Here is a 13,617-nt window from a genome sequence, read left to right as displayed (position 1 = left end):
GGCATTTAACTAGACACTTGAATAGGTGAACAGTTAAAGATCAGATGCCTTCTTTTTGAACCCTGTCCAAGCCTGATTTAACATATGGTGGGATACTGTTCTTTCCGTTTCACACTTTTATTTATTTTGTTTCGTTCTTTTGCTTCTGAGCCTACTTTATCCGTAGTTTTAAAAGTGAAACTGAAGCTTCTGTGTTTTCATTCTCTTTCTTTTCCTTTTTCCCCCACATTAGTTATCTTTCTACCCAGTGACCTTGCCCTCAGGTAAGGCCTCGCGGGTTGTCGACTGACTGAAGCCACGTGTGTGCACTTGTCTTTGGGAGAGGAGGTTGGAAGTACACTGGTCAGAGTGGAGGGGCTTCCCATGTGTTCCATGCTGGTCATGGTGCATGGGGCTGGTTGCATTTTGTGCAAGGTAGATTAATGGTGCATTAGCATCACATGCTTTATTTTTTTGCATGTCTAAGGAACATGCAGACATCTGTAATTGTCAGCCTCTGTGGCAGCAAATCCTCAGCAGTTAGGCAAGAAAGCAAAAGTTGAAAAAGATCCTTGGGGGCAGTACAGGGTCTGAGGAAAGATTACAGTTTGTGGAGCTATCAGGAGCTTTGAAAGTGAAAACAAAATCTGAGCAATTTGTAATGTCTCTGTTTTGCTCTGCCCTCCATTCTGTTTAGATGCTGTTCGAACATTAAGCAATGCCGAGGAATATCTTGATGATGAAGACTCCGATTAATTCCCTTCTGGAGATTCGAGAGCTAAAACATCTGTTGCTTTTGCCATTCCAAAACCTTTGTCTTTGCCAGAAGAGTGTTGGTAACTGTTTTTTGTCTTTTTTTTTTTTTTTTAAGTCTATATGAATATGGAAGTATTGCACTGCGTTTGCATAGAATGTGTAAATGGGTAGGTTTTCACCTTCAGTTTGCCAATAAGTGACTGGATACTTTGCTGTATAAAGTACATTTTTGTTCGCCAGAGTAGAACAAGAAGAGATTATTTCTATTTATCAAGTTTTAAAGGAATTAAAATTTTTTTTTCTTTAAAAAATCAGAATGGTTTTTGGTTTTGTTTTTTTGTTTTGTTTCGTTTTATTTTTGTTTTTTTAAGTTCTTTACCTCAAGGATTGAAATATTTTGAATGGATTTTTCAAGGGAAAAATGCTTATTATAATAATGAACCAAAAGACTTAACAGAAAGTCGTCAGCTATTCTGACAAAAATAAACATTTAAGAGACTGTATTCCTTTTGTCTGTTTTTGTGGATCACTCTTTGCTGGTAAATAAAGCTCTTTATATTTAGGTAAAGGCTGATTTTATTTTTTAAGTCCTATTTCATATTTATTAGCACAAAGGAATCAAAGTAGCCACATTTCTGTTCAACTTTATATATTTGCTTTAACCTGATTAAAGTCGAGACAATAATCATGGAGAAGATACATTTATAATGAAATACATAACTTCAGTAATTATTAGACTCCAGTTTTATCTCCAAGGTTATACATAGTATGAAGAAATCCAGCAACTCATTACAGTTTGCTTGTGGTCTGAAAGATTAAAAAAATTGATTTCCTTATCATGGAAGATGTCATCATTTCCTGTAATGGAGTAGCCAGGAGCCATGAAATTTTTTTGTGGTAAGCTTTTCACTTTGATAGCATTTGTTTTCCCAGAGTGTGCCTCTAGCTCATAACAGTTCAGATTCTTTACTAAAACATCAATTAATATTGCAGGAAGCCTTCTGTAATATTGAAGTGACCCTTGATTTGAGATTCGAGTTCTAATTTTGTCATCACTCTTGGCGTTTGCCTAGATTCTAGGCCCTCGGCCCAGAACCCTATTTTGTAAGAAGACTTAAATGCTGATTTCAAAAAAACACATTGGTGCGGAGAAGGAAATGTTTGAAGAAGGAAGTGGGTTAGCTCAGGAAATGAATAACTGTAAGAGGTTTCTGTCTGTGACTGTTTTTTTTTTTCCTCTTTGGGTGCCTTGAGGAAGGGTATCCTGAGAAGCCTGTTTGAGGTCTTTCAAATACCCCAACCGAATTTTTTTTTTTTTTAAAGACTTTGTATTTATTTATTTGACAGAGAGAGATCACAAGTAGGCAAAGAGGCAGGCAGAGAGCGGAGAGGAGGAAGCAGGCTCCCTGCTGAGCAGAGAGCCTGATGTGGGACTCAATCCCAGGACCCTGAGATCATGACCTGAGCCGAAGGCAGCGGCTTAACCCACTGAGCCACCCAGGCGCCCACCCCAACCGAATTTTAATAGAAAGAAATCTGTGTAAGTAGCGACAACAGAGATAGAAAACAAAATCTGAAATTGATATCCTCAAAATAAATTGATATCCACAAAATAAAACTGAACTTGAGTTAAGGATTTGCATTCCTTCATAAGCACAAACTTGAAGACAGGAAATCCTTGTTGAAATTGTGTCTGTTTGAACCATAGAACCTTTAAGGATTCATTCTTTATTTTTAAACTTTTTTTTAAAGGAAGAGAGCACAGGCCGGGGGCAGGGGTGCAGAGGGAGAGAGAGAATCCCAAGCAGGCTCCATGCTCACCACCGAGCCCCACACGGGGCTCCATCTCGTGACCCTGAGACCATGACCTGACTTGAAATCAAGAGTAGGATGCCCAACTGATTGAGCCACCCAGGCGCCTCTAAAGATTCATTCTTTAAAATGGGGTTTGTGTGGGGCTCCTGGCCGGCTCAGTTGGAAAAGTGTGACCCTTGATCTTGGGGTTGTAAGTTTGAGCCCCATGGTAGGTGTCAAGATTGCTTAAAAATAAAATCTTTAAAATGAAATGATAAAATACAGGACTTCTGCCTTAACAAAAAGCTTTTGGAAATCTCTGACTTCTTGTTCCTGCATACTTTAGAACTGGTGTGATTAGTTAGGATAGATGCCAACTAAACACTTTTAATTTTTCACATGGGCAGAGATAATACAGTTTATATGAATACAGATAATTTTTATGAAAATGCTGTGTGCTTGATGTAGGTATATTATTTATGTCTTTGAAGAAAAGAATAGTGAGTGGCATCACTAACATTGCTTTTAACATTACTGAACTTAATGAAAATTCTAGAAAGTTGGCCAACCAGAATTTTTGGGGGGTGGAGGGTGGACTTAGGTATATGCATGAGTTGCTGGTGAAACAAAAAAAGGACAACACATTTCGCCGTGGTTGAAACTTCATGGGAAAATTTACTTTTGCTTCTTGTTTCTTTAGCCTTGCCGATCTGAGCTTTTTCAGAGATGTCGAATGCTGAACTCAGCAACAAAAATCAGTTCTAAGAACGTGTCACTCCTCTAATTCTGTGCAGAGGAGAGCTTTGATTATGTTCTGGAAATGACTTTGGAGGTTTTGCTGTAATCTGAGCTTTCTGACAGTCCCTGTGGCCTGAATGCCTTCCCAGTCCATTGTGTGCTTTAGATAGAAAATGGCTCCCAGCCCGTGGGGGCGTGAGATAGACCGGCTTTACACCCAATAGCCTCATGCAAAGAACGGTTTTTTTTTTTTTTAAAGGATTTTATTTATTTATTTAACAGACAGAGAGCACAAGTAGGCAGAGAGGCAGGCAGAGAGAGAGGAGGAAGCAGGTTCCCTGCTGAGCAGAGAGCCCGACGTGGGGCTTGATCCCAGGACCCTGAGATCATGACCTGAGCTGAAAGCAGAGGCTTTAACCCACTGAGCCACCCAGGCGCCCCCAAAGAACGGTTTTTATCAGTTTCCCATTTTAGCTTCCTTTCTGGGACTGGTCTGTAGGCATTACATTTGTCAATTTCTGTATTTCTCTGGTGAGCTCACTCCCCCCATTGTCTTGTTTTTTTCAAGTGTGGCCATGTTGTTACCCAAAGGGAAATGTTGAACAAACTGATGATGACCCTATTTTTTCTTAACTCTTAAAAACCGAATTAGAAATAATGCTGAAAATGAAATCTCAGATAATTTTAGGTAGAGGAAAATAAAAATTTTCTATATAAGCTTCCTTCATAAGGTTTCTTTATCATGTAATTTCTAATTTACTGGCATTTCTTCTTGTGAGCCCTGTGCCTCTTACGTTTGTGAAGGGTAATTTCTTCTCTGATAGGCTGTATGGAGTCTAACGCTTAACATCAGCATTTCCCTGTTGGCTTTGATTTTGTGCTTATTCCCCTGAATTTTATGTTGAAAATAGGTTGATAGTGGTAATGCACAGACAACCATACATTGGACAGCCGAACTGCAAAGTCTGTACTGAAAGTTGAGGTTTTGGGGAGAGAAGGATTGCAAAAGAGTCTATTCTCCCTATTCTAACCAAAAATACAGCTTCAGTGAAGTTTTCTCAAGTGAAGGAAAAATTGCAGACCACAAATTTATGGTTGCTTTCCCCTTATTTCTTAATAACAAGCCTTTACATCTGCCCGTCCCTTCAAATGACATAAAATTAAATAAAACTACCATTTATTAAATGCCTACCCTGCCCGTTCCTATGCCAAGCAGTTTCGTAGACATGATGTCATTTGATCTTTACAGCAACCCCTGGCAGGGAACATTAATGCCCCTATCTTTTTACAGAAAGGCTGAGTTTTGAAGAAGTTAAGTAACTAGCTCAAGGTCACACTGTGAAGTTGGAAGTGCAGGTCTGGTCAACTCCTGAGCTAGTGCACCTGCAGCCCTACTGCATCTAGCAAGTGATGCCTTTCATGTTCGGCCAGAAAAATAGGCAGAAACGAACCAGCTTCTTTCCTACTTGAGCCCTGGATCTAGCATCTAATAAATTCAGCATATCTGCCAATTTACTTAAATGTGTTATGTAAACCAACCCTAAGAGATTTTTTTCTTTGTTTTTTTAAATGAAGTATTTCTCCCTCCCCTCCCCACCCTATCTCATCCCGGAAAATTTTGGCAGAAATTTTTGGTTCCCAGTAATCCTGAAGAAATACAATTTAATGAACAAGTTTCCCAATTTTCCTGTCTGCGCAAAACTATAAATAAGTGCCAAAGGAGAAGAGCCTCAACCAGCAGCTGATCACCTTGCTCAGAGTTTGTACTGCTAACTTCAGCATTTCCCTCAGATAGTCCAAGAGCTCCTGACTTGTTTCCATGCAATCATGAAAAGAACTGTGTGTCTGGGAAGGGTCAGGGAATATTGTCTTACCCAAGTCTGGGAGCTCGCACGGACGTGTCGGTTCCCTCCCACTTCCCAGGGAGTTCTGCCGGTGTCTCCTGCCAGCGGCCATCTGCGCGGGGCTCCCATCACGCTCAGCCCTCCACCTACACTCCACTGTTGCCAGTGGGGGGCCGGGGTGAGGTCAGGTTCCTGGCTGTGGCTGAGAAAGAAAACTGAAGACATCCAAAAGTATGAGTTTGAAAGCCTTAGAGGGAGGAGGAAGGAAGGAAGGATAAGAGAGGAGGAGGGAAGAGGGCGAACAGCAAAGGAGAAATGGCGCCCCCCTGTGAGGTACACATGGTCGTGATATGAAATCCTCAAGCTTCGAGAAGTGGGTATGGGCTTTGGGGAGGAACTGTGGATTCGGGTCAGGCTCTGCAGCCCATTGCTGAGTGGCCTTGGACAGATTATGTAAAACATCTAGATCCATAAGCTGTAACACAGGTAAGTAATAGTGTCTATTACTTATAGATACTGAAGTTAAGAAGATTAAATGTAGTGATCTCCGTAAATGACTTAAGAGAGTGCTTGTCAGAATGATCGCCTCATAAACATTGGCTGTACCCATAAGCCCAAAGGAGGACGTTTTCATTAAATATGTTTGTATGAAGGTTGGGTCAAACATGTTTTTTCAAAAACATGGCCATCATTTTAAGATTTCCTAAAATACATTAAAAATGAGTAGAGGACAGTGATACTTCCTTCCGCTCCTTTAGGTATGCTTACATGCGGTAGAGCATTTTTCAATATAAATCTACTTATTGGGGCACCTGGGTGGCTCAGTTGAGTAAGAGTCTGCCTTTGGCTCAGGTCATGATCCTAGGGTCCTGGGAGCCAGCCCTGTGTTGGGTTCCCTGCTCCGTGGGGAGGGTGCTTCTCTCTCTCTCTCCCTCTGCTCTTCCCCCTGGCTGTGCTCCCTTTCTCTGTCAAATAAATAAAAACTGTAAAAAAAAAAAAAATTAGAAAAATAAATTTACTGATTGATTGAGAGTTACAGGGAAGACGTATATAACTCAAAAAGACCTTATTATTCAAATAATTCAAGGTCAAGTGGGGAGAATGCTGGCCACCATTTCAGTTTTACATTGTTGCTCTGTTGCTCTGGAATAACCATTCCAGAGGGAGGGCTTGAATGGGCTTGAGCCATTCCAGATGGGGGGCTTGATGGGCTTGAAAGACCATGGATGGGTCTACTATTAGGTACATTATGATTTCAAATTGCCCTTACATGTCTTCCAACTACAAACAACCCATCTTTTGAATGGATCAGGTTCCTAACTTCATACATTTCCCTGACAAGGTCTAAGTTTCAAGACGTGGGTCTGCGGGTGTTAACGACACAAGAATCTAAGACATGAGAAGTGAAGTGTCATACAGTCCTCCCTCACTGTGACCAAGAAGGCTACAGAGGAGGAATTCAATTGGCCATTTCATTTGCCATCTTAGAAGGGAAATTTGTGGGGCCCCATGAAAATGCTTTCTTAGAAGTGAAGACTAAGGGCGCCTGGGTGGCTCAGTGGGTTAAGCCGCTGCCTTCGGCTCAGGTCATGATCTCAGGGTCCTGGGATCGAGTCTCTGCTCAGCAGGAGCCTGCTTCCCTCTCTCTCTCTCTGCCTGCCTCTCTGCCTACTTGTGATCTCTGTCTGTCAAATAAATAAATAAAATCTTTAAAAAAAAAAAAAAAAAGAAGTGAAGACTAAGATGAGGACGTGAGGCCTGTTGGGACACAGGCTGGTGTGAAGGTCACTGACTGACTGACGAGAAGTAGCTTCAGAGAAGCCGACAGCTCTGCAGGGCTCTTCAGTAGAGGGTTTGCACCACCATGACCCCATGGCTCAGGAAAAACCCATCCTGTGGCTGTTACCCACCATTTTGGAGCCCAGTGACTGGCCAGGCCTCTTTGTCCTTTTGATGCACCAGTCATGAGGATCGGGGGACACTGGTTTCTGTGAATTCAAAGTGGTGTCGCTCCATCCATCTTTAAGAGGAGCTCGATCAGGGGCCTTTTCCCAGGACCTCAGGTTAGAGCTTAAGCCACTGTGTTGCTGGGTCAGCTTTCCAGCACGGGATACCTCTCGACTGCAGTTGGACATGTGATGAACCCCGCCTTTAATCTCAGAACGGGGGTTCAGATAGTAGACCTTGGTGGGGAAGAAGAATATTTGGGGTTCCTCCACGTTGCCCCTGTGGGATTTTTGTGAGTGGGATGGGGTACGGTGGGAGGTTTTCACTGTATCTCTCCATCTGCCTTTGTCAGAGCTGTAGGTTTTGCCCTTCTGTGAGTCAGACGCGTTTCGTTATATTTTTAACCTTTGGGTTGTCACAGGTAACGGCACGAAACTTGTGGATGCCGTTCTTGTCTTAAAATTAGAAATGGTGCCTTATTTCTCTCTTGCTCCATTTTCCCTTATTAGTTAGCAATGTCTTTCTTCTGAACTGTTACATGAATTCATTAATTATGCCTGCTGCTACTACCTCAAGCTATTGAGCATTTATTCCCCGCAAGGAAATTTCAGCAAGAACAGTGGAACTGCTAATATAAGAATTGTTCTTAAACTTTGTCCTTGAACAGTCCTTGGATGTGATTTATTCAGTCTAATATCTGGCCCGTCTCCTTTTTAAATAGATAGAGCCCGAGGTCCAGAAGTGGCTTTCTTTCTTTCTTTCAAGATTTTATTTATTTGAGAGAGACAGAGACAGAGACAGAGAACGACTGGGGGAGGGGCAGAGGAGGAAGCAGGCTCCCCGCTGAGCACGAAGCCTGATGTGGGGCTCAATCCCAGCACCCTGAGATCATGACCTGAGCCAACTGCAGATGCTTAACCAACTGAACCACCTAGGCACCCTTTTCCCTGTTGACTTTCTATTATAAACATAGCAAGGTCATGGCAGAAATTGTCATTGATGAGAAATCAGTCTCACAGGATTTGAGATCATTGCCATGGGGCTTGTCTTTCCAGATTGTGTTGTTTTGTGAGAGATTGTTTTCCCACTGTAGACATGCTTTCTTTTTTCCAGGTCCTGTATATTCTTCTCTCTCACCATCTTTCCTTTTTGCCCCTCCCCCCCCCTTCAACTGCACTTTAGCCACACACGGGGAAATGGGAAAGGTCTGATTGCATCAACTAATTTTTTTTATACTTTTATCTCCCACTAAAAGGTTAATAGGGGGAGAAATTGAACAGCTAGCCAAAATAAAATTTGAAAATTTGACTGAGTTTATTAGCCCTGTTTTGTGGCTGGCCTCTGTTAGCTGTCCTAGATGAAAAGGAGTTGAAATTCTTGTGTCCTAATTTTTCTAGTGTCTGAGTCACTACGATAATAAGACGAATGCATTCTGTGGAGTATGTGCAGTCACAGTGTGTCCCTGTTCATTGTGCTTTCTGTCTCGTCCATCAGCAAGGACTGTGGCTGGGTATTTAGGAAATACCTGTTAACATTTGTATGCCAAAGGTGCCTTCTCTTTAAATTGAAGAATAATAACTAAGTATGTTCAATGGTTTGACTTAGTGCTAGTCCAGCAGCCTCATCATTTTGACCCACGGACAAATCCTAAGAAATGAAACTGTGGTAAGTAGGCAGTGTTTCACTCAAGGTTTGTAGCTCTTGTGTTTTCCTTTGAATGATGAGCCCTGTAAACTCAGTAATGACTTCAAATGAATAGGAATGCAAGGCTCGGTTTTCATTGATGTGCCTTGCTTTTTAAAATGGTTTGCATATATTTTTTATTGCAGTGTTAATAATGACTTCACATATATTCATACCAAGAGGTATGTTCAAATCAGTCGGTGGGTCGCTTGTATTGCATACAGTTGCGGTTTAATACTAAAACTATAGCAATACACATTTTCCTTTTTACTACAAGCTATATAAGAAACTTTATTCTCTGCATGTTATTCTCATTTATCTTTCAGCCTAATTTCCTTACTGTGAGAAAAGCTGATTCTCATTTTTAAAGAATTCTTCAATCATATATTATTTTCTTTCTGTCTATTTTGTAAAATCCATGATAATTCTTTCCTTCTCTCCATGCCAGTAAGGAGTTTTGTTTGTTTGTTTGTTCTTAAAGATTTTATTTATTTATTTGACAGAGAGAGAGCGTGTGCTCCAAGCAAGCAGAAGGAGAGGAAGAAGTAGGCTCCCCACTGAGTAGGAGCCTGATGTGAGACTTGATCCCAGTACCCCAGGATCATGACCTGAGCTAAAGGCAGTTGATTAACCAACTGAGCCACATAATGTCCGCCAGTAAGGAGTTTTTAATTGTGATGTGAAAGATGGTCTATTATTTGATCTCTCAAAATTGGATTACATCATGCTGTTGCTTGAAATATCTTTAAGTTTTTATTTGAAGTTAGAATGGTCTATTCTCAAATATTATTTAATTGCCCGGCATGTATTTCTTAAATGAAGAAAAATTTCATTTATAAATATCGATTAAGGCAAACTAATATTTAAATACAGTTGTTTGGGGCATCTGGGTGGCTCAGTTGGTTAAACATCTGCCTTCAGCTCAGGTCATGGTCCCAGGGTCCTGGGAATGCATCAGGGCTCCCTGTTCAGCGGGGAGCCTGCTGTTCCTCTCCCTCTGCCCCTTCCCACTCCCTGCTCATGCTTTCTCTCAAATAAGTTAAGTCATTTAAAAAAAAATAAATGCAGTTGGACAAGAATAAAGCAATCAACAAACTTTCATTTCCTTTAGAACTTTGCTTCCAAATCTGTTTGTTTTCTTCCCAGCTCCTTCATCCCTTCCATGCAATTTGCAACCCAGTCTTATTAGTTAATACTAACTCCCAACCCATGTCCCTTCAAACTGTGCTTTCCCTCCCATTCCCGCTACAATTGCCTGGATTCTCAAGTTGGGAGTTTGTGTCCCTTTTGGGGGGCACCATCTGTGCAGAGGTTGGTGGAAAATAACGTAAGCTGAGCAGGGACGTTCCTACAGATTTCAGGATATACTGCAGATAAGAGGCAGCATAATTACAATGAGGAAGAGCCAATGTTGTAGCAAGGAAGATGAACATATGCCCTGTATTTGTAAATGAGGCCCCAAAACTTAAATGGTGGGAATAAAATGTAGAAGTGAACCAGGTTTATTTTCCACATGGTTTCTAGGTCCCGCCTATAGGCCTGGGGGGTGGGTTCCACTCCCTGCAAAGCCTTGTTGTGCTAGACCGCCAGCACCCCAGCTCAGGCTCTCCCCAAATGCCTTGTCTTCTAACAAGGCACATTTTCTGTCCTCAGGTGCTTCTGTCCCATCCCTGCCGCACACTGCTGACATGACAATATCTCTAAATGATCAGTTGCCTTCTGCTCTTGAAACAGATCCAATGCCATCTCTGCTCTGAAGCATTTTTAAAATTTAATTTTATTTACAATTAATTAACATAGAGTGTATTATTAGTTTCAGGGGTCGAGTTCAGTGATTCATCAGCTGCATATAACACCCAGTGCTCATTCCTTCGCGTGCCCTCCTTAATGCCCATCCCCCAGTGGCTCCACCCCCCCCCCCACCCCTCTCCCTGAAGCATTTTCTGCTCAGTTAAACTAGAGATTTCTTTCCTCTTTCATTGCTTATAACATTTGCTACTTTTATTTTTCAGTTATCATAGAGCAAATATGTTTGTGCCGTACTTTGTGCTTATATCTATGCCTTATTTTATGGAGCTCTTTGATGATAACGGTCCACCATTGCTTTTGCCTCACATAGCATAATGCCTGGCGTAATGCTTACGTTAGAAAAAACAGCAACAAAGTTCTGTATAAAACAGACCCCCCCTTTTCTGTGTAAAGTTCTATGAATGTTAGCACACATATAGAGTTTTATAACTATCACCACGATCAGGATACAGAGCAGTTCTGGCACCCCAAATAACTGTGTGCTCCCCCACTCCCCAGCCCTTCCCAATTCCTGATCTGTTCATCCCTCTAGTTTTGTCTTTTCCAGAATATCCTATAAACGGAATCATAAAGCATGTAACGTTTTGAGACATACTTCTTTCCCTCACCATAACGCCTTTGAGATTATCCAAGTTTGCTGCTGATACTGCCGCCTATGAATGGAACACGTTTTCTTGCTGAGCATTTGGGCTGGTTCCAGTTTTCAGCAATTATGAAAAGCGATAAACATTTATGTACAGGTTTAGTAAGTCCTTGTTTAATTAAATTACTTTTTTGTTGTTGTTTTTCCTAATTGAGAGCAAATCAGATTTCCCTTTATTTCTGTTTTTGCCCCCAGGGTGAGGCTGCGGGAAAGGTTTCGGCGCCTCCCACCTCTGAGTGGACGGTTTCCTGCACCCGGGCCTTGCCTGCTTGGCTTTCAGGTGTTTGTGTGTGTGTGTGTTTCCTTCCCCGGGCATCTACTGTGGAAGCCTCCGTTGCGTCCACAACCCAAAACCCAACCACGGCGCAGGTGCACAGGATCCCTGCCGCGGCGTGAAGAACACCGAGCTCTGCCTGCAGATCCAGGCACGCACCTTCATCACCTGGGAGACCCCGGTCGCCCCACGATCAGTGTCGGTGCTCCTCCGTGCCTCTGCAGCAGCCCGCATCCCTGTTGCGTCAACATTTCCCGTGGCCAGTCTCCGGGATGTGAGCGCCCTTCCTGCCTGCCCCAGCCCCCACCCCGCTGGGCCTCCGGACCCAGTGCCGGCCCCCGTCCCGAGCGCTTTTTGCATAAGCTGGTGAACACAGGATTGGTACAGGTTCAACATTTGGTCTTATGGACTGCATAGGTAAGCAAAATTTGTGATAGGCCTCAGTAGAGAGTAAAAACCCCTTCTTTCTCTACTGTCCACGCATCTGACACCAATGTGTGGAGTTTCTACAACAAGCCTTCTCCAAGTCTCTCGACACCCACGGGGTGTCCTGTATTTCAATTCAATTCTGACAACAGTCTACCTGGGGTTAGTGCCAGACCCCACAGATGAAAGCTCAGTCCTTCAAGACTGTCGTCTCCACACCCCCACACCCCCAACCCTCACTCCAGAGGCCCATCACAAGGCCAGGCTGTCACCTGTGCTTCTCATTGGCTGCTTATAAATCAGATGTGCCTGTGAACCCCTATTCAAGTCTGATAAGGTGTGAGAATGGCTCACAGAACTCAGGAGTAAGTTTACTAGTTTGACCGCCAGATGGAAGAGACGCATAGGGCAGGGTATGGGGTAAGCGTGTGGAACTTGATGCCCTGAGTGCACCCCCCATCCCGGCACCTTCTGGGTTGGTATCTCCAACCCAGAAATTCTTCAAACCCCTTTGGCGGGGGGTTTTACAGAGGCTTCTTTACACAGGCGCGATTGATGAAACCATTGACCACAGGTGATTAATTCAACCTCCAGTCTCTGTCCCCTCTGATCACAGGGTTGGTCCTTCTGTCAAATAGCTTCCATCCTGAGGCTCTCCAGGAGCCCCCAGCCATTAGTCATAGCATTAATATACAAAAAGACACATATTACTTAGGAGATTCCAAGGATTTTAGGAATGATGTGCCAGGAAAAGGGGAAGACTATATGTATATTTCTTACTGTGTGCTATATGTTCTATATATACTTGAAGAATATATATGTAAATGATGTATGTTTATACATGATGAGTCATTCTAAAATCGACATGTCCTTTCAGATTTCAGGAAAAGGTAGGATTAGCTGTGGGTGTCACTGACATATAATTAATACTAAATGAATTCTGAAATGAACTCAATGCTTCCCAGACAGATGCTTGACAGTATGAATCAAGGAAACACATGAACTTGCATAAAGATTTGTTTGTTTTGTGACTTATATAGAATTTATTAATTTTGAAATGCTCACGAGAAGTCCAAACTATCAATTTTTATCATTGACAGAATCATTCCCAATGATTCAGAAATACCAAACACTTTAAATATAGATTTCTTAAGAACTTATCACTGTCGACATTCTGGGAAATTTCAAACAGAGCAAGATGTTCTCAGAAAAAGTAAAAACAGTGCAAAATATCCTGACTTCCCCTTTTACTAACAGAAGACAATATGCTTTACAAAGTATGGCAAAGGGAAGAGTGCATTCACTTTCAGGGAGAGCTGAATTTGAGTCACAGATTAGCTACAAACTTGCTGAATCATTTCAGGCGGGTCACCCAACCTCTCTGAGCATCTGTTTCCTCATCTCTAAAAGTGAGAGTACTTTTGATTACCACACAGGATGATTGTGCAGATTTAAGAGATAACATGCAGAAACTGCTTGTGATATTATTCATTCAGTAAATGTTAAGTTCCTGCCTTCTTGTCTGAACTTTTTTTCTTCGATTTATTTATTTATTTAATTAAAAAAAATTATTTTCATTAAAATATAATGTATTATTTGCCCCAGGGGTACAGGTCTGTTTAATCATCAGGTTTACACATTTCACAGCACTCACCATAGCATATTCCCTCCCCAATGTCCATAACCCAACCACCCTATCCCTAACCCTCACTCCCAGTAACCCT

General features: G+C 42.1%; 1 protein-coding gene and 1 long non-coding RNA gene across 3 annotated transcripts in view; both read left to right on the top strand.

The window, feature by feature from the left end:
* Positions 1 to 1,303, top strand: part of OSTF1 (osteoclast stimulating factor 1) — a 52,665-nt gene extending 51,362 nt beyond the window's left edge. Inside the window, exons 10-11 of one of the 2 annotated variants that reach the window (XM_045085376.1) lie at positions 233 to 263; positions 677 to 1,303. In XM_045085376.1, the coding sequence (XP_044941311.1) occupies positions 233 to 263; positions 677 to 716 (71 nt within the window). In that variant the 3' untranslated portion in view covers positions 717 to 1,303. The remainder of the gene's footprint in view (positions 1 to 232; positions 264 to 676) is intronic. The other variant, XM_045085377.1, reaches the window with a different exon arrangement.
* A 9,338-nt stretch (positions 1,304 to 10,641) lies between these two features.
* Positions 10,642 to 13,408, top strand: LOC123393439. Its single transcript, XR_006608223.1, has 2 exons — positions 10,642 to 11,295; positions 11,389 to 13,408. It is a non-coding gene; the product is annotated as an uncharacterized LOC123393439 (long non-coding RNA).
* The last annotated feature ends 209 nt before the right edge of the window (positions 13,409 to 13,617 follow it).

This window comes from Mustela putorius, unplaced genomic scaffold (genome assembly GCF_011764305.1).
Source record: "Mustela putorius furo isolate JIRA1106 unplaced genomic scaffold, ASM1176430v1.1 tig00000854_pilon_pilon_pilon, whole genome shotgun sequence".
Classification (NCBI taxonomy): Eukaryota; Metazoa; Chordata; class Mammalia; order Carnivora; family Mustelidae; genus Mustela; species Mustela putorius.
Note: the sequence above shows the minus strand (reverse complement) of the source record. Positions and strands in the feature narration are given on the sequence as shown.